The sequence below is a fragment of the Thalassophryne amazonica genome, chromosome 20, assembly GCF_902500255.1.
Source record: "Thalassophryne amazonica chromosome 20, fThaAma1.1, whole genome shotgun sequence".
In the NCBI taxonomy this organism is placed as follows: Eukaryota; Metazoa; Chordata; class Actinopteri; order Batrachoidiformes; family Batrachoididae; genus Thalassophryne; species Thalassophryne amazonica.
Genome location: NC_047122.1, coordinates 52,457,277 through 52,478,284, shown reverse-complemented (window position 1 = coordinate 52,478,284; position 21,008 = coordinate 52,457,277). Strand labels below are relative to the sequence as shown.

The window sequence follows — 21,008 nt, the reverse complement described above, 5'->3', positions numbered from 1 at the left end:
TGAGGCATAATTGTAAAGCGCTTTGAGCATCTGATGCAGATGGAAAAGTGCTATATAAATGCAGTCCATTTACCATTTTAATGGATTTTGCTCATTATAGGCACTTTGTATTGTTACTTCACAGAGATATGAAAGTTATAACTGTTCATACTGTATACTGCTTTTCCATCAGTTGGTACAAAGTGCTTTACAACATCTGTTCAATAAAATACAATTCAAATACGACAGTCATATTCCCAGCATTGGGGATGTGACAATTAGAATATAGTGTCATCTAGTGGTGAAGTTGCAGATTGCAGTATACCCTTGCCAGTCACAACTTTGTTTCCCTTCTTGTTTTTCACTTCTTTGGGGATGAGGATTCATACTTCCTTATATTCTCTTGTAATAATCAATATATATGATCCTCCACATATCAAAATGAGATTTCCAACCTCAAACTTGTTAGCCTACACTAGCAGCTAGTAGACAGTGTGTAAGGGAGCAATCGCTTCAGTTTTTTCAGTCTTTTAGGTACATTGAAAAATCTTTCTTTTGGGTGAGTGTATCGATGTGACGGTGCAACGCGGTGGTCTCCATGAGGTGGCCCACTCCCATTGTAGATAGAAAACACATCAGTTCAATGTTGCAAATAATTATACGCAAATTAACAGATGGTTATGAATGATATATTCCATTTCTGCTAATAAACACCCCCTAAATCCTGCACATTGCAGCATTAAGGCTTTCGTGAAAATCACTACAGTGGACTCCAGTTAAGCTGTGATTTGATTGATTTGATTTACTTTCCCTTATATAGTGCCAAATCACAACAGAGTTGCCTCAAGGTGCTTCACACAGGTAAGGTCTAACCTTACCAACCCCCAGAGCAGCAGTGGTAAGGAAAAACTCCCTCTGAGGAAGAAACCTCAAGCAGACCAGACTCAAAGGGGTGACCCTCTGCTTGGGCCAATGCTACAAACATAAATTATAGAAACAATTCACAGAACAATTCATGGACGAATATACAAGAATTGCTGTTTGCTCATTATAGACACTTTGTATTGTTACTTCAGCTGTAGAAACATCTCAAGGATGATCAGTGGAAACAGGATGCACTGGAGCTCAATTTTGAGCTTCATGGCAAAGGCTGTGAATACTTTGTACGTGTGGCTTCTTAGTTTTGTTTTGTTGTTAATTTTTAATAAATTTGCCAGAAACTCCCCCCAAAAAACCCATCTTTTTTTTACATTGTCATTATGGGGTTTGTGTGTGGAAGTTTGAGGGGAAAAAAAAAATATCCATTTTGGAATATGGCTGTAACACTATCAAATGTGGAAAAAGTGAAACACTGTGAATACTTCCCGAAAGCACCGTATTTCAGTTTAACATCATAGTGGGATTAATTAAAATCATAGCAGTCTTAATTGTTCACGATTGTGTCTTCTGCTTCCCAAAGAGCTTTAGATTTATTTTTCTAACTTCTAACTGTCGTGTGCAGTCTAAAGTGTAAGTGCATTTGAGGTGTGTCCAACTCCAGTTTGCTATTTACAAATGAAAAGATGCTCATCTATTTTTTTAAAATTTTTTATGTTTTATAATCTGGCTGTGGATGGACTGAATATGTTTGTGGTTGTAGAACAGAGAGATTCTGTAATCCCGTGCTTTCATGTACAGATTAAAATCTCAAATCCTGATTTGGGGGAGGGGTTGACTCATCCTGTGAGGGGTTGGGGGGGCAGATTAAGGCTACAGATTTTTGTTGTGCACAGCTGTGTCACTATGGGAGGAGCTTGATGGATGGACACAAAAACAGGAAGGGCTGTATCAAATAAACAGCCAGCTCCCCAAATTTGTTGACCAGTTGGCTTTTATTATGTAGTGCTGTCAGCGATTGTAGGAGAGGGAAAGATGTGGGTGGCAGATCACGTGACCATAACTTGTGATGCAACGTTTGCAGACTTAAGAGCTCCCTGGATGTTTGCCCTCATTACAAGGTCCGCCTTACTGTAGTGTGTCAATACATCTTTGTGTGACAATTATTCAGTTGTATCCCGTCAACATAAATTGGGTTAGTGGGGAAAGAGGCATAGGGCCCCCTAAAGCACCGGGTGCAACAGCAATCCGCCCTCCCCCCCCAAAAATAATAAAAATATGCAAAAAAAATAACTCTCAGTAATGTAGTTCTGCTTGAGAAACAGATGGTACATTAATTAAAGGAGGAATTGAAAGACTCCAAGAGGTCAAAATAGCTTTGCTTAGCTCAAGGCGGATCGTCCCCAAAGGAATACACTGCAAAAACCAATATCTAAGAAAATAAAAAAGAGATTTATTTAAAGAAAATTTTACTTAATTTTTGTCTAAATAGAAAAATAATCTGGTCAAGTATTTTTTTTTTACATAAGAAAAAATGTCATATTTTAGGGAATTATTATTATTATTATTATTATTATTTCTTAATAAGTTTTTCCAGCTAATATCAAGTTATTTTTAACCAATAACAAGGAAAAGCAATGGATTTCAAATCATCTAAGCAAAGGAACAAACTTGTTTTTCTTATTTTAAGACAGAGGCTAATCTTAAAATAAGAATTCTGTCTAGTTTTAAGGCACATTTTGATTATTCAGCGCTTAGACAATTTGCTAGTTTTGAGAATTCTAACCAAGTAAATTTTTCTTATCCCATTGGCAGATTTTTTTTTTTTTGCTTAATACAAGACAATCTGGCTAGCTTTTGGATTATTTGTCTTATTTTGAAAGGGACAGTTTTTGCAGTGTCTGTATGAGTGCATTCTAGGTTTGCTCAATTTATGTCATAAATCTTGATTATTTTGCTTTATTTAAAAAAAATGTAATCATAATTTAATAGGTGTAATCATTGCTTTTCATAACATCTTGCATTCATTGAGCAATAAAATGCGTTTTAACTTTTTAAAGTTTTTTTTTTCTTTAAATGTAACTTCAGTTGTAAATTTCGTTGAACTGAAAAAACAAATTTTAAAAAGCAAAAAAAAAAAAAGGGCAACCTCCAGCCAACCATAAATGGGTAAATAGTTAAATAGTGACCTGGATAAGACAAACGAACGCTCAAACACACCTTGTGTTGTAGCTACCAAGCAGGCTAAGGCTGATGGGCCAATTTTTGGTTTGAGTGTTTGACGAACGTGTATCTTTTGGACTGGGTGGTGGTAATCGTGGAGGGTGGTTCAAGTGCACGTATTAGAAATTATGACTGGCCTATTATCTCTAAAACTGGCACCATCAGTGGAACTGATGTCACCTAGTGAGCTATACCTGCTAATTAGTGCTAATGGTGTAGCATTCATTTTTTTCAGCTGGTTTTTTTTTTATATTTAATCTTAGTCTTCTGTCAGATGTCCCGATTAGTTTTAGTCATTTACATACCATTTTTATTTAGTCAGGTTTTTAGTCAAGTAAAAGACTTAATTTTATTCAAAAGAAAACTGAATGCATTTTAGTCTCGTTTCTGTTGAGACATTTTAGTCTTTTAATTAAAAAAACAAAACAAAAAAAAACTGGATTATTTCTGATTACCATTTCTGTCAATATAGTGTTTCACACATCTGAAATACCGAATGTTATAATGACCTGGCAAAATTCACTTGTTGAATGAGTGAAGGCTTGTGGTGTTTTTCTCTATTTTAAATCCGCAAGGTTTCCCATCAGATATAGGTAGACATTCGGTTTTCTTGTCAGTCTCATGATATTTATGTAAAATTGGACCAGAAATCAAGCCTTTTCTTCCTTCGTCCATCCTTACTTTGTCGGTCAAGACTAGATCTGTTTGGGCAACGTACGTTTGTGTTGCAGCCACAAGGTGGCAGGAGTAGTACAGGAAATATGGCTGCACAACATTTTGGAAATATTTTGAAGGCATCAGCGCTTGTAGAGGAAAATTAAGAGAGATGTTATTTCAGTTTTTATTTCATGCAAAACATGTTAGCCTTGTCTTTTTTTTGTCAACAATAATGCATGTTAATATCATCTTCATCAGTGTTCTAAAACACTGAGGCCATCTCGTCATCGTCTTGTCTTAGTAATGAAAAAAATGGTCGTTGACGAATATATTTTGTCTCGTCTGACAAAATTAACATTATACTGGTGCTATTATATAAATTAAATACTATGAAAATCTTACTTGCTGTACGGGATGAAATGAATGAAGCTTGAATACCCCCCTCCCCCGCCAACCCCTAGGCATATTTAGAAACTAGAGGTACCAGATTGTCTTTGGTTTGCTTGTTGGATTCATGTATACGTTTGCAGACTAGGTGGTGGTTGACCGTATATTGCCTCAGTAACTGTGGCACCATCAATGGTGCTAATGTCACCAAGCTATCGATACCTGCTTATTCATGGTAACGCTGCTAACATAAACATACAAATTGAATACTAAAATTTTACTCAAAATACTGGAGAACAAACTAATTCAACAGTCCGTTAGCAACAATTAACGGCACAGCAAGTCATATTATCTGAGAAATTTGTAATAAAATGCTCAGAAAGGACAGACACGGTTGAGTCCATGGTAGCTAGTGCTAAACCGCTAGCCAAGCACAGGCTGCCGCTAACCATGGCCCTCTGCTCCCGACACACACATACACATCGGAAGTTGCTGCTTGGATTTATCACACATGGTAAAAGGAGAGCTTCACTGTGAAACGGTTATTTTATTTCAATTGTGCTATTTCTTAAAATGTGGGAAGCCAAAATTGTAATCGAAATCAAAATTCATTTAATTGCTCCATTCTAGCACAATCTGCACATACTGATATTCTTTCATTCATTCATTTTCTGCTGCTGTCTGGGTCTCGGTGGCAGCAGACCAAGCACCTCTGCCCGCACTTCCCTATCCTCAGCCAAGTCCTGTAACACTTCCTGGGGGTTACAGTGCTCCCTCCCACCACAGTGTCTCAGCAGGAGTCATCTGGTGTTCAGACCCCCCGAGAATAGGGTTGGTGACGGGGGGTCTGTGAAGAATAAGAACGAGGGGTCGAGACCTCTTCGGGATCTCTTATTTAAGATTTCTTACATAATGACAGATCCAACAAGTGCACGTTCCTCCGTCTAGACACGCAGGGTGTCTCGTCTTTGGGTGGGGGCAGAAAGGAAGGGTATGCAAGCGAGCCCTCAGCAGGAGGAGAGGATTGTGGGATTATTCGTGTTGACTGGGCGAGGAGGGGAAGGTATTAAAGCCTGAAGAGCACCGAACGCCTGCTCACATCTGTGGCGGCGAAGCAGCTTTCCCCTTTCACGCTTGCCTTTCCAAACTTAACGTTGCTGCCTCAGCCTCTTTACCCCCCCCTTTTTTTTTCTTAATATCCCCTGATCTTAATCCCACTCTACCGTGGCTTCCTTTGTGTCTTTGTCTCTCTGTCCTCAATCCCGCCTTCCTCTCTTACTCTTCTCCTCTGTGTTTCTGGGACTTTAGCAGGTCAGCAGCACCTGAGGAGACAATCGGAAGGTTTAGGTTGACTTGCCGTAGCAGACCCGCGGCAGCAGGAAGGAGGGCTCGGTGATGGTGATGGCCATGGAGGACGCCTGTCCCAACGGGATGCGGGAGGAGGAGGAGGAGGAAGCGACTCCCCCCACAGATGCGATGGTTACAGGACAGCCTGCTGTGGAGGGACCCCCACCGGTTCAGTCCACACAGGGACCTAATGCGTCTGGAGGTGAGGAACGGAGGCGGAGGTGGAGCACTGTAGTACGAGTGTGTGCAGACTTACAATGTGGTTCATGAATATCTTCTTTGTCTTGACTTGTCGTCTGACATCGTATCAAAGGGCTTTTCTGTCTGATTTCTGCTTAATTTTTAATCTGCACCAGACGATGCAAACAGCAGCTGATGTCGGTCGATGCCCGAAATGTAACATATGAGCTGTTTCTTCATGAATGAACACTCAAATCAGGGCTGTTGGATATGATGGGTTAAGACAAGGTGTTACAAAATCCAAAACCTTATCCATTCCACACAGAATCGCCACTCCCACCACGTGCATTACGCGCTGTGCGCACGAGACCAAGTGCTGAAGGGGCACTGAAATAGTGATCGTCACAATAATTAAGGCTGGAAGATGAATCACTTGGTAATCACTTTCAGAGTGGCCTTTTATTGTGGGCAGTCTAAGGCACATCTGTGCACTAATCACGGTGTCTAATCAGCATCTTGATATGGCACACCTGTGAGGTGGGATGGATTATCTCAGCAAAGGAGAAGTGCTCACTATCACGGATTTAGACTGGTTTGTGAACAGTATTTGAGGGAAATGGTGATATTGTGTATGTGGAAAACGTTTTAGATCTTTGAGTTCATCTCATACAAAATGGGAGCAAAACCAGAAGTGTTGCGTTTATATTTTTGTTGAGTGTATGTATATATATATATATATATATATATATATATATATATATATATATATATATATATATATATATATATATATATATACGAGGGCTGTCAATAAAGTATAGGTCCTTTTTATTTTTTTCAAAAACTATATGGATTTCATTCATATGTTTTTACGTCAGACATGCTTGAACCCTCGTGCGCATGCATGAGTTTTTCCACGCCTGTCGGTGACGTCATTTGCCTGTGAGCACTCCTTGTGGGAGGAGTCGTCCAGCCCCTCGTCGGAATTCCTTTGTCTGAGAAGTTGCTGAGAGACTGGCGCTTTGTTTGATCAAAATTTTTTCTAAACCTGTGAGACACATCGAAGTGGACACAGTTCGAAAAATTAAGCTGGTTTTCGGTGAAAATTTTAACGGCTGATGAGAGATTTTGAGGTGATACTGTCGCTTTAAGGACTTCCCATGGTGCGAGACGTCGTGCAGCGCTCCCAGGCGCCGTCGTCAGCCTGTTTCAAGCTGAAAACCTCCACATTTCAGGCTCTATTGATCCAGGACGTCGTGAGAGAACAGAGAAGTTTCAGAAGAAGTCGGTTTCAGCATTTTATCCGGATATTCCACTGTTAAAGGAGATTTTTTTTAATGAAAGACGTGCGGACGGGTCCGCGCGTCGGGACGCAGCCGGCGCGGTGCGGCGGCACAGGAAAAACACCTCCGTGTTGATAACCATTTGTAAAATCCAGGCGGCTTGATGGCTTTCAGTGGAGTGAGTATATGAGAAATTGTTTAACAGCTGGACATGTTCCAACTTGTCCTTAAGGCTTCCAACAGAGGTGTTTTTCCTGTGGCGGAGCGTCGCGGCGGCTGCGAGCTGATGCTGCAATCCGCCCGCACGTCTTTCATTAAAAAAATCTCCTTTAACAGTGGAATATCCGGATAAAATGCTGAAACCGACTTCTTCTGAAACTTCTCTGTTCTCTCACGACGTCCTGGATCAATAGAGCCTGAAATGTGGAGGTTTTCAGCTTGAAATAGGCTGACGACGGCGCCTGGGAGCGCTGCACGACGTCTCGCTCCGTGGGAAGTACTTAAAGCGACAGTACCACCTCAAAATCTCTCATCAGCCGTTAAAATTTTCACCGAAAACCAGCTTAATTTTTCGAACCGTGTCCACTTCGATGTGTCTCACAGGTTTAGAAAAAATTTTGATCAAACAAAGCGCCAGTCTCTCAACAACTTCTCAGACAAAGGAATTCCGACGAGGGGCTGGACGACTCCTCCCACAAGGAGTGCTCACAGGCGAATGACGTCACCGACAGACGTGGAAAAACTCACGCATGCGCACAAGGGTTCAAGCATGTCTGACGTAAAAACATATGAATGAAATCCATATATATATATATATATATATATATATATATATATATATATATATATATATGAGGTCTGTTAGAAAAGTATCCGACCTTATTATTTAAAAAAAAAAACATATGGATTTGAATCACGTGTGATTACATCAGCCATGCTTGAACCCTTGTGGGCATGCGAGAGTTTTGTCACGCCTGTCGGTGACGTCATTCGCCTGTGAGCACTCCTTGTGGAAGGAGTGGTCCAGCCCCCTCGTCAGAATTCCTTTGTCTGAGAAGTTGCTGAGAGACTGGCGCTGTGCTTGATCAAAATTTTTTCAAAAACTGTGAGGCACATCCGAGTGGACACCATTCCAGAAATTCAGCTGGTTTTCTGTGAAAATTTTAACAGCTGATGAGAGATTTTGGATTGTTTCTATCGCTGTAAGGACTTCCCACGGAGCGGGACGTCGCGCAGCGCTCCGAGGCGACGTCGTCATCCTGTTTCAAGCTGAAAACCTCCAAATTTAAGCCTCTGTTGACCCAGGACATCGTGAGAGAACAGAGAACTTTCAGAAGAGGTCGGGATCAGCAGTTTATCCGGACATTCCACTGTTAAAGGAGATTTTTTAATGAAAGACGTGTGGACGGATTGGCGCGCCCACCACAGGAAAACAGACCTCTTGTGTATGTATGTATGTATATATATATATATATATATATATATATATATATATATATATATATATATGCTCGTCATTGCTTTTAATACCTGCACCCAAGCCATCTGTTAAAACTAGCGCCCATTCTGTGAAAAAATTATTAATTATTCACCTGAACAAGCCTAGTTAGCCTTGGGTAGTTTGGTAGCATTGGCTACAGGTGGGTGTGTTTGAACTTCATGTGTCCCTCCTAGGCCACGTCGGTCTTGCTCACACCCCACCTCTTTGCCCACTTAGGGCTTGGCCAGGAGTTAGGCGTAGTCAGGCGCTAACAAGATGGTGACATCTCGAGCCGCCCAATTTGACTTAATCATGTAGAATATTTTTCTGCCCCCTGCTGGACATGTGTGGGCATGCGGCAACCCTATTCTTCATCTATCTGTTCACTATATTGGTTTATCCAACCTTGGGGGTGGGTCTGATCTACACCTTTAGAGCAGAGAAATAATTTTTTGCATGAGTTGTGATATGGGGCGGCACGATGGATTAGTGGTTAGCACTGTTGCCTCACAGCAAGAAGGTCACAAGATTGATTCCCACCTGTGGCCTTTGTGTGTGGAGTTTGCATGTTCTCCCCGTGTTTGTGTGGGTTCCCTCTGGAATAGGCTCCAGCTCCCCCCCCCCCCGGTGACCCCTAATTGGAGTAAGCAGTTGACGATGAGTGAGTTATGATATGGTTCTTCTCTTTTGGGAAGTGTCTCACATTTCAGAAGAAGCAGAGTTTAGAATTTGTGTCTGCACTGGGCAATCGCTGCACATTGTGCAGGCTGTTGCACGGAGGTGACAAGTTGTGCACATTATCCCACAGAGGGAATTACTGCAAATGTTTGAATATGCACGATGCATATATGTGCACCTATTTTAAAATAACACACGAGAAGTGCTGCACACAGTATGTATGTGTTCAGGCTGCAGCGGCTGTGCTTCATAAAGTTACACACATCTCGTCTCCAGTTTGCACACGTACAGGATAAACTGAGATGAACAAACATTTGTGCGGTCGGGGGCACAGTGATACAACGATCTGACCGCGTGCACGAAGATTGGAGAAGGATCCAACTTCAGGTTGAGTAATGATGTGCACGGCAGCTTAGTGTGGGACTCGACTTTAGAACAACAGTTATGGTTGTGTGTTCTGTGGAGATGAAGATTGTCCTTGTTTTAAACATATATGTATTTAAGGTTTGTCCTGGTCATCCGATAAATGAAACAGCTTTCATTTGGAAAGAAAACCTCCCGAGTGTTTCAGGAGTCATGTTGACACTCGTCTATTTGTTGACTGCACCCACGGGGACTGTGGTCGATGAGTGGCGCTAAACACAGTGTTGAAAGTGATGCCGATCGTTGATCAGATGTTTGCCGCTGCTGACTGAACACTTTTAACAGCCACAGGTGTGCGTCACGACAAAGTGCACACGAGTTTGACGATCTCAGACGGGGCCTACGTGGGATTCCTGAGGCCACTGTCTAGCTGGAACGTCATCCAACGTTCCGCCCCTTGTGCGTCTGGAGTCAGGCGCCGGCACATCAACACTGGACTCTTTCCCAAGTAAACATAAACTGTCCTCATTCTGAACTCGCTGTGCCGTCACGTTTGAGATGTTTGGAGAAGCAGGTTTGTGGATGTAGCCAGTGAACGTCTGCAGTCATGGATTTCTTTCTTTCTATTGTAACCGAAGGACTTCCTGCATGATAGAGTGCTAGAAATACTTTTCTTCTGCATGTGACTAACAGTCTCTTCTTGTCTGTCTGTGTGTCTCCACCTGTCCACTCAGCCATGCAGCAGGCGTTGGATAATGTGAGTGACCCGCCAGCCTCCGTGGGAGCCAAAGACATCGACCTCCTTTTCCTGCGTGGCATCATGGACAGTCCCATTGTACGCTCCCGGGCTAAGTTACCACACACACACACACACACACACACACACACACACACACACACACACACACACACACACACCAGAGGCGTAGCCAGAAATTTGTTCAGGGAGCCCACCGGGTGTTGGACATCACCATTGTATTGTTTCAAACACTTTGAAAGTGAATTATTTTCTGACGTAATTGTTTCATTTTAGTTTTCAAAACATTTTGAAATGGTAAATTGTTTTCTCAAGCAATTGTTTCATTCCATTTTCAGAGTATTTTGAAACCGAAATCACTTTTTGATGCAATTGTTTCATTTAGTGTCTCAGTTGATTTAGACCAGTACATTGTTTTCTGATGCAATTGTTTTGTTTAGTGTCTCAAGCATTTTGAAAGAGCAAATCACTTTTGTAAAGCAGCTGTTTCATTTAGCATACAGAGCAATTTGAAAGACTGAAATTGCTTTTTTTAAGCAAGAGTTTGATTTATTGTATGAAACAAAAATGTTTTTCTGACACATTGTGAGGAAAAAGAATGAGCCAATTTCTGAAGCAATTGTTTCACGTAGTGTCTCAGTTGATTTAGACCAGTAAACTGTTTTCTGAAGCACTTGCTTCATTTAGTGTCTCAAGCATTTTGAAAGAGCAAATCACTTCTGAAGCATTTGTTTAGATAGTGTTTCAAGTGTTTTTGAAATGAATCATTTCCTATAGCAGCTGTTTAATTTAGCATGCAAATTGATTTGAAAGACAGAAATTGTTTTTTGAAGCAAGAGTTTGATTTATTGTATGAAACAAAAATGGTTTTCTGAGAGAATTGTTTCATTTAGCGTTCTGAGCAAAAAAGAATGAACCAGTTTCTGAAGCAGTTGTTTCATTTAGTGTCTCTAGCATTTTGAAATAGTAAATCATTTTCTGAAGCACTTGTTTCATTCTGCCTTCTAAAATATTTTGAAGCACTAAATTATTTTCTGCAGCAGTTTTTTCACAATGTTTTGAGTATTTCAAAAAGAGGAAGTCACTTCTGAAGTTTTGTTTGATGTTGATTGTTTCAAGTCTTTTTGAAATTAATCTTTTCCTACAGCAGCGGTTTCATTTAGCATGCACATCGATTTGAAAGACAGAAATAGTTTTTTGAAGCAACAGTTTGATTTATTATTATGTGGCGCATCAATGGTTTTCTGTCAGAATTGTTTCATTTAGTGTTTTGAGAAAAAGGAATGAACCAATTTCAGAAGCAATTGTTTAATTTTGTGTTTTGAACATTTTGGAACAGTGTATTTAGTGTATTTTCAAGTATTTCAAAAGTGTGAGCTATTTTCTGAGGCTGTTGTTTCATTTCGTGTTTCAGGCATTTTGAAACAGTGAACCCCTTCCTAAATAATTGTTTCAGTTACTGTTTCATGAATTCTGGAAAACAGAGTCAATCAGGTCAGTTACCGTTTTTGTGAATTATTTTCTGAGTTCCGTCATTTTTAGACTTTAAAGCATTTCAAAACCACAAATATTTTCAATAGCAAATGTTTCATGTATCATTTCAAGCATTCTGAAACAATAAGTTATTAAGTTTAATTTTGTGTTTCATTCATTTTAAGAACAGTAACTAATTTCCAAATAATTTCAGTAATTGCATTGAGCATTTTGGAAAAGTGAAGCAGTTGGGTCCTTTGAAGCTTTTTTTTTTATTTTTATTTTTAAATGTTTTTAAAACTGTTCAAAACAGTGGATGATGTTCTGAAGTATTTTTCTAATTTAATGTTTTATGTGTTTAAAATTGGTCATTTCTTTTTGATTTACAGTTGAGTGTATTTCAGAAAAGTAAAGCATTTGGCTAAATACAAAGTTCTGAAACAATGAGCGAAACAGTAGTTTCCTTATTGAGTCATTTGGTTAGTTTCAGGATGACTAACACAGTGAACAGTGGAATTTTTTTTTTTTGTGTGTGTGTGTGTGTGTGTGTGTGTGTGTGTGTGTGTGTGTGTGTGTGTGTGTGTGTGTGTGTGTGTGTGTGTGTGTGTGTGTGTGTGTGAGAGGTGATCCGCTTTGAGCCGAAGCGATGCAGCGCACAGATGTGTGACAGCGAAGTTACCGTGACACAAAGGTCACCAGAACCGTGAACACATTCTGCCGGTGAGGGACGTGAGTTTTTCTGTCCCCAACAGGCCCAGGAGAGGACCGAGGAGGTGAAACTGGAGGCAGTGCAGGACAACAATGTGGAGCTGGTGACGGAGATCATCGGCGACATCAGCAGCCTCAAAGTGAAGGACGACAGCGCGGCCGAACTGTCACGGATCCTCCAGGAGCCGCACTTCCAGGTGAGACAGGGTCGGGAAAAAACTGACACTTTCCGTCTCTCTGGTGATGATGAAAGTAGTTTGAAGCCCTTATTGATGTATTTGTATATAAAATCCATCAATTGCAAAATACCCCAAGTATATATAAAAACTCTTATAGGATTTTGGTGCAGTTGTATGGTAACGGAAAACCTGGCCATGTTTTAACCTACCATTTATTTAAAAAAAAAAAGTCGCTTTGATTATGATTTTGTTACTGTTGAATTTCCCAATAATGGAATATAGCATTTATAACCATCTGTTCATGACTGCATAATATCTGCAACAATAAAGCAATGCATTTTCAGAAGCATAGCGAGAGTGGGGGCGGCTCCCTATTGGATCCCACAATCTTGCACCGCCATGTTGATACAGTAGCTCAAAATGGAAAAATTTGCTCCACTTGTTGGGGAAAGTGTAGTGACACAGACCCACAACAGGGGGCGCAAATGAACGGTCAATAGATGAGCCAAAAGGTAACAATTTAATGTTGTGAATGTGCACAACGATTATACAGACAATCACAGAATCTGATAGCAGTCAATACACCAAGGTGACGTGTGGGCAGGCTCGAGGATAGAAGACGTCTGTCCTGAGAAGAGCCGGAACCACACGATTTCCACCGCCACAGAACCTGGTGAATACTGGAGCCGCCAAGTCCCGAATTCCCAGGTGATCACCGTCCCCGACTGTCGGATCTGGTACTGCTGGCGAGGAGCACAAACAGTGAGATGTGGGTGTGTGCACACCCAGTAACAAAAACAGTCAGAAGGTGGAAAGTCACCTCCACCTCTAATCACACACTCATGCAGCTCCTGTTACACCACTTATCTGGTTTGGGTGTGAAGCGAAGCCATCGCTGTTCACACCAAACGCCAATCCAGCAGATAAGGCACACCACAGGAAAGCGGCTGCAAAAAGAGTTCAGACTATGACAGTTTTAGATACAGCAGAGAATATTACCTTCACAGGTAGATAATATCTCGGCAACGAGGTGGAGATGACGTCCGGTCTTTATGGAGTGAGATGATGTAGTGTAGATGGGTGACAGCTGTCAAGAGATAATGAGTGACAGCTGTCACCCCCGGCTGTGTCCGTGGCGGCAGCGCCCTCTCGTGCCTGAAGCCCGCACTTCAGGCAGGGCGCCCTCTGGTGGTGGGCCAGCAGTACCTCCTCTTCTGGTGGCCCACACAACACCACTTCTTACATTTTGCTGCACAGCCGTAAGATTGAAAGGGGAAAATATCGTGACCGGTGATAACTTAACGCAGTCCACAACCTCACCACTAGGTGACACTGAATCATGCACACTGTAGCTTTAATATCAGCAATAAGTGATTAATATTATCAGCACATATTGGATTATTAGTGATGCATGTACCGTATTTGAAAAGTTGCAGGTGCTATGAAAAGTATTTTATACAGTGTAAGAGTTGACAAAATTCTATAGTACTTGTATCAATGGTAAATGTCCACCAGGTGGAGCTGTTGCTCCATTTCAAGAACCTTGAGTACAGACTGCTGTGGGACACGATGGCAAATCTGTTGCTTATAGCAGTAGATAGAGCTGTCGGGTGACTAAAAAAATGTGATAAATTAATCTAAATTACCGGCATATATCAACTTTTTGATGTGAAAATAAGTCTGTCACTTGTTGCCTGCAGTTATCAAGAGGACCACAATGGAAATAAGTGTGTTATACTTTGTGTTATCCTCGGTGCTATTTGTATATTGTATTTTACATGTAAAAATTTTACCAAATAAGTCCATCCATCCATCCATCGTTACAACCGACATATAAATGACATAGTGAATCCTGTCAATTTTCAAAATAAAATACACCATGTAGCCTCTGGATGGTATCTTACCACAAAAATAATAACATTAAGCATGATTAATGCGTGTGCAAAAGAGAAGTTGTATAATTATGTAGAATTGGAAGAATCGCAAAATCTGTGGGGAATAAAATGCCCAAATGAAAAAGTAAATATGAGCACTGCTCCCGAAAAATGTGCCAGTGAGATTGGAAGCCACATGCATGACCGACTAAAACACGACTTTGAGTTGAGGCGAAGGTTCGTGGTTGAAAAACTCAGATGATATGAAAATTCCTTCCTGCAGATATCGCACAGAGCGTGTGTTGCTATCTGTTGTGAAAGTGTAGTGACACGGACCCACAACAGGGGGCGCAAATGAACGGTCAATAGATGAGCGAAAAGGTAAACAATTTAATGTTGTGAAACGTGCACAACGAACATACAGACAATCTCAGAATATAATTACAGTCAAATTACAAAGGTGACGTCTGGGCAGGCTCGAGGATAGAAGACGTCTGTCCTGAGAAGAGCCGGAACCACACGATTTCCGCCGCCACAGAACCTGGTGAATACTGGAGCCGCCATGTCCCGAATTCCCAGGTGATCACCGTCCCCGACTGTCGGATCTGGTACTGCTGGCGAAGAACAAAGACAGTCAAGTGTGGGTGTGTGTACACCCAGTAACAACAGCGGTGGGAATGCCACCTCCACCTCTCACTCAATATGTTGCAGCGGTCTCAGATGAAAAGGAGCGCCGTCTTGCACAGCCTCCGCAAAAACGACCGGTTCTCCTGCAAACACTCACAATAACAGATTTATAAATCTCACAAAAAGGCTGAGAGTATTACCTCCAATGAAGTATGATATCTCGGCGATGAGGTGGAGATGACGTCTGGTCTTTATGGAGTGCGATGATGAAGAATGTGTGACAGCTGTCAGGAATTAATGAGTGACAGCTGTCACTCCCGGCTGTGTCCGTGGCGGCAGCGCCCTCTCGTGCCTGAAGCCCGCACATCAGGCAGGGCGCCCTTTGGTGGTGGGCCAGCAGTACATCCTCTTCTGGCGGCCCACACAACAGGACCCCCCCCCTCAACGGGCGCCTCCTGGCGCCCGACCAGGCTTGTCCGGGTGTCTGCGGTAGAAATCGGCCAGGAGGGCCGGGTCCAGGATGAAGCTCCTCTTCACCCAGGAGCGTTCTTCGGGTCCATACCCTTCCCAGTCCACCAAGTACTGGAACCCCCGGCCCATTCGACGGACGTCCAGGAGCCGGCGCACTGTCCAAGCCGGCTCCCCGTCAATGATCCGGGCAGGAGGCAGCGCCGGACCGGGAGCACAGAGGGGTGAGGTGTGGTGAGGCTTGAGTCTGGACACATGAAAAACCGGGTGGATCCGCAGTGAAGCTGGGAGTCGGAGCTTCACTGTGGCAGGACTGAGGATCTTGAGGATCTTGAAAGGTCCAATGTACCGGTCCTTCAACTTGGGGGAGTCCACTTGGAGGGGGATGTCCTTCGTGGACAGCCACACCTCCTGCCCGGGCTGGTAAGCAGGGGCCGGGGATCGCCGGCGGTCTGCATGGGTCTTCGCCCTCGTCCGGGCCTTCAACAAGGCAGAACGGGCGGAGCGCCACACCCGACGGCACTTCCGCAGGTGGGCCTGGACCAAGGGCACACCAACCTCTCCCTCCACCACGGGGAACAACGGGGGCTGATACCCCAAACACACCTCAAATGGGGAGAGGCCGGTGGCGGAAGACACCTGGCTGTTATGCGCATACTCGATCCAGGCCAGATGGTTACTCCAGGCCATCGGGTACGCAGATGTGACGCAGCGGAGGGTCTGTTCCAGTTCCTGGTTGGCCCGCTCTGCCTGTCCGTTCGTCTGTGGATGGTACCCGGACGAGAGGCTCACGGTGGCCCTCAGTTCCCTGCAGAAGCTCCTCCAGACGTGTGAGGAGAACTGGGGACCACGATCTGAGACGATGTCGGTGGGCATCCCATGCAGACGGACAACATGGTGGACCAGGAGGTCTGCTGTCTCCTGGGCTGTTGGGAGCTTCGGGAGGGCCACGAAGTGGGCCGCCTTGGAGAATCGGTCCACTATCGTGAAGATGGTGGTGTTGCCCTGGGACGGCGGGAGGCCCGTGACGAAATCCAGGCCGATGTGGGACCAGGGGCGATGAGGCACAGGAAGCGGTTGGAGTAGTCCTTGGGCCTTCCTGTGGTCAGCCTTGCCCCTGGCACAGGTGGTGCAGGCCTGGATATACTCCCGGACGTCGGCCTCCATAGACGCCCACCAGAAGCGCTGCCGGACAACTGCCACGGTCCTTCACACCCCTGGATGACAGGAGAGCTTGGAACCGTGACAGAAGTCCAAGACTGCAGCTCTGGCCTCTGGTGGGACATATAAACTGTTCTTCGGACCTGTACCTGGGTCCGGGCTCCGTGCCAGGGCCTCCCGGACGATCTTCTCCACGTCCCAGGTGAGGGTGGCCACGATAGTGGACTCTGGCAGGATGGGCTCCGGTGGATCCGACAGTGCAGTTTTGACCTCCTCTTCGTGTACCCAGGACAAGGCATCCGACCTCTGGTTCTTGGTCCCGGGGCGATAGGTGATCCGGAAGTCAAAACGCCCGAAGAACAGTGACCAGCGGGCTTGCCTGGGGTTCAGCCGCTTGGCGGTCCTGATATACTCCAGGTTCCGATGGTCAGTGAAAACCGTGAACGGCACAGACGCTCCCTCCAACAGGTGTCTCCACTCCTCAAGAGCCTCTTTCACCGCAAGGAGTTCTCGATTGCCGACGTCATAGTTCCGTTCAGCCGGGGTCAACCTGCATGAAAAGTAGGAACACGGGTGAAGAACCTTATCGGTCTCTCCGCTCTGGGACAGCATGGCTCCTATCCCTGAGTCAGAGGCGTCCACTTCAACCACGAACTGGCGGCTAGGGTCGGGCTGCACCAAAACTGGCGCAGTAGAGAACCGTCGTTTCAACTCCTTGAACGCGGCTTCGCACCGATCCGACCAGGTGAAGGGGACTTTTGGAGAGGTCAGGGCTGTCAGGGGGCTAACTACCTGACTGTAGCCCTTAATGAACCTCCTATAGAAATTAGCGAAGCCGAGGAACTGTTGCAGCTTCCTATGGCTTGTTGGTTGGGGCCAATCTCTCACCGCCGCAACCTTGGCCGGATCAGGGGCGACGAAGTTAGAGGAGATGATAAACCCCAGGAAGGACAAAGACGTGCGGTGAAACTCGCACTTCTCGCCCTTCACAAACAGTCGGTTCTCTAATAACCGCTGCAGGACCTGACGTACATGCTGGACATGGGTCTCAGGATCCGGAGAAAAGATGAGAATATCGTCCAGATATACGAAGACGAATCGGTGCAGGAAGTCCCGCAAGACGTCGTTAACCAAGGCTTGGAACGTCGCGGGGGCGTTGGTGAGGCCGAACGGCATGACCAGGTACTCAAAGTGCCCTAACGGGGTGTTAAATGCCGTCTTCCATTCGTCTCCCTTCCGGATCCGAACCAGGTGATACGCATTTCTAAGATCCAGCTTAGTAAAGATTTTGGCTCCATGCAGGGGGGTGAACACGGAATCCAACAATGGCAACGGGTATCGATTGCGAACCGTAATCTCATTCAGTCCCCTGTAATCAATGCATGGACGGAGTCCGCCATCTTTCTTGCCCACAAAAAAGAAACCTGCCCCCATCGGGGAGGTGGAGTTCCGGATCAGCCCGGCAGCTAATGAGTCCCGGATGTAGGTCTCCATTGATTCGCGCTCAGGTCGTGAGAGGTTGTACAGCCTGCTGGACGGGAACTCAGCGCCTGGAACCAAATCAATGGCACAATCGTACGGACGGTGCGGGGGAAGGGTGAGTGCCAGATCCTTGCTGAAGACGTCAGCAAGATCGTGGTACTCAACCGGCACTGCCGTCAGATTGGGAGGGATTTTGACCTCCTCCTTAGCCTGTAAACCGGGAGGAACCGAGGATCCTAAACACACCCGATGGCAGGTTTCGCTCCACTGAACCACCACCCCAGACGGCCAATCAATCCGGGGATTGTGCTTCAACATCCATGGGAAGCCCAAAATCACGCGGGAGGTAGAAGGAGTTACAAAAAACTCAATCTCCTCCCGATGGTTTCCAGACACCACCAGAGTTACTGGTTGTGTCTTGTGTGTGAGTAAAGGGAGGAGGGTGCCATCTAGTGCCCGAACCTGTAATGGCGAAGGAAGCGCCACCAGAGGGAGCCCTACCTCCCTTGCCCATCTGCTGTCTAGCAGATTCCCTTCTGACCCCGTGTCCACCAGTGCTGGGGCTTGAAGGGTTAAATCCCCGCTCAGGATTGTGACTGGGAGTCGTGTGGCAATCTGTGTGTGTCTGAATTGAATGTTTTGACTCCCCCTTAGCCCAGTCTCTAAGGGCGAGTGTTGTCGTTTTGGCCGTTTGGGGCAGTTTTTCTGTATGTGCTCCTTTGAGCTGCAGAGAAAACACTCCCCGCGGATCAGCCTCCTCATTTTGGCCCTGTGCGTTTCCCTAACAACGTCAGCAGGGGGAGCTGTTACCCCACGGAGCGCTGTGGTTGTGGAGCGTGGGGAGGGCGGCGCCTTTTCAAACCCGGAAGGGAGAGGGGCGGCGCGTATCCGGTCACGTCCTTCGCCTCGCTCCCGACGGCGTTCCTCTAACCGATTGTCTAACCGTATAACGAGATCGATAAGCCCATCTAAATCCCGTGGTTCCTCCTTAGCTACCAGCTGCTCCTTCAGAACCAACGACAGTCCGTTTATGAAGGCGGCGCGGAGCGCAACGTTATTCCAGCCGGACCTCGCAGCCGCGATGCAGAAGTTGACTGCATAAGCGGCTGCGCTCTCGCGTCCCTGTCTCATTGACAGCAGCACGGTTGAAGCGGTCTCTCCTCTGTTAGGGTGATCAAACACTGTTCTGAACTCCCCCACAAACCCAGTGTATGCTGATAACAACCGTGAGTTCTGTTCCCAGAGCGCCGTAGCCCAGGCGCGTGCTTTACCCCGAAGCAGAGCAGTCACATAAGCTATTTTACTAGCATCTGACGCGTACATGATGGGATGTTGTGCGAAGACGAGCGAACATTGCATGAGGAAGTCCGCGCACGTCTCCACACAACCTCCGTACGGCTCAGGAGGGCTTATGTATGCTTCAGGGGATGGTGGGAGGGGTTGTTGAACCACCACTGGAACGTTCATATCCTGCACAAGGTCGGCAGGAGGACGAGCTGCAGCAGCGCCCTGAGTGCTTGCCGCCATCTGTGCGGAGAGAGCCTCCACCCTGCAGTTCAGGAGGATGTTTTGCTCGGTCATTTGGTCCAACCGAGCCGTAAAGGCGGTGAGAATGTGCTGTAGCTCACCAATCATGCCTCCTGCAGACGCCTGCGCTCCCTGCTCTCCCATTGGTCGTTCAACAGCCGGGTGACGCCCCTCGGAGTCCATGACGCTGGCCGAGATATCCTGTTGTGAAAGTGTAGTGACACGGACCCACAACAGGGGGCGCAAATGAACGGTCAATAGATGAGCCAAAAGGTAACAATTTAATGTTGTGAAACGTGCACAACGAACATACAGACAATCTCAGAATATAATTACAGTCAAATTACAAAGGTGACGTGTGGGCAGGCTCGAGGATAGAAGACGTCTGTCCTGAGAAGAGCCGGAACCACACGATTTCCGCCCCCACAGAACCTGGTGAATACTGGAGCCGCCAAGTCCCGAATTCCCAGGTGATCACCGTCCCCGACTGTCGGATCTGGTACTGCTGGCGAAGAACAAAGACAGTCAAGTGTGGGTGTGTGTACACCCAGTAACAACAGCGGTGGGAATGCCACCTCCACCTCTCACTCAATATGTTGCAGTGGTCTCAGATGAAAAGGAGCGCCGTCTTGCACAGCCTCTGCAAAAACGACCGGTTCTCCTGCAAACACTCACAATAACAGATTTATAAATCTCACAAAAAGGCTGAGAGTATTACCTCCAATGAAGTATGATATCTCGGCGATGAGGTGGAGATGATGTCTGGTCTTTATGGAGTGCGATGATGAAGAATGTGTGACAGCTGTCAGGAATTAATGAGTGGCTGTGTCCGTGGCGGCAGCGCCCTCTCGTGCCTGAAGCCCGCACGTCAGGCAGGGCGCCCTTTGGTGGTGGGCCAGCAGTACATCCTCTTCTGGCGGCCCACACAACACTATCAACAGTTCCGTGTGTGCGTTTTTAATTAAATGTAGAAGATTGAGGGTCAAAGGAGTGGAAATAATTTGCTTTTTTCCCCCTATGATAATTAATCTAAATTAACAAATTATTTCTGCAGCCATACCCATATGTAATATGTGTATAACTGCACAGTGCATTTAAATACTGAAATATGCAGCAGAATTGGATTATACATTTCCCAAATACCTCACAAACACAGTTTTGTCTCTCTTTTTTTTTTTTTGAAGTTTAGTCACTCAGTGAAGAATTAAAATCAGCGGGCTGTAGATACATCAGCAGATATCCGATGTTTTGGATCTTTACTCGCACATCAGCAGTGCGTTTACCGCTCAGTCCCTAAAC

General features: G+C 45.2%; 1 protein-coding gene across 1 annotated transcript in view; it reads left to right on the top strand.

Moving 5' to 3' along the window:
- The window catches only part of mpp6b (membrane protein, palmitoylated 6b (MAGUK p55 subfamily member 6)), a 44,927-nt gene that overhangs the window by 11,188 nt on the left and 12,731 nt on the right, over positions 1-21,008 (top strand). The window contains exons 2-4 of the mRNA XM_034160971.1: positions 5,431-5,671; positions 10,188-10,288; positions 12,436-12,588. Coding sequence (XP_034016862.1) covers positions 5,518-5,671; positions 10,188-10,288; positions 12,436-12,588 — 408 coding nt within the window. The 5' untranslated portion in view covers positions 5,431-5,517. The remainder of the gene's footprint in view (positions 1-5,430; positions 5,672-10,187; positions 10,289-12,435; positions 12,589-21,008) is intronic.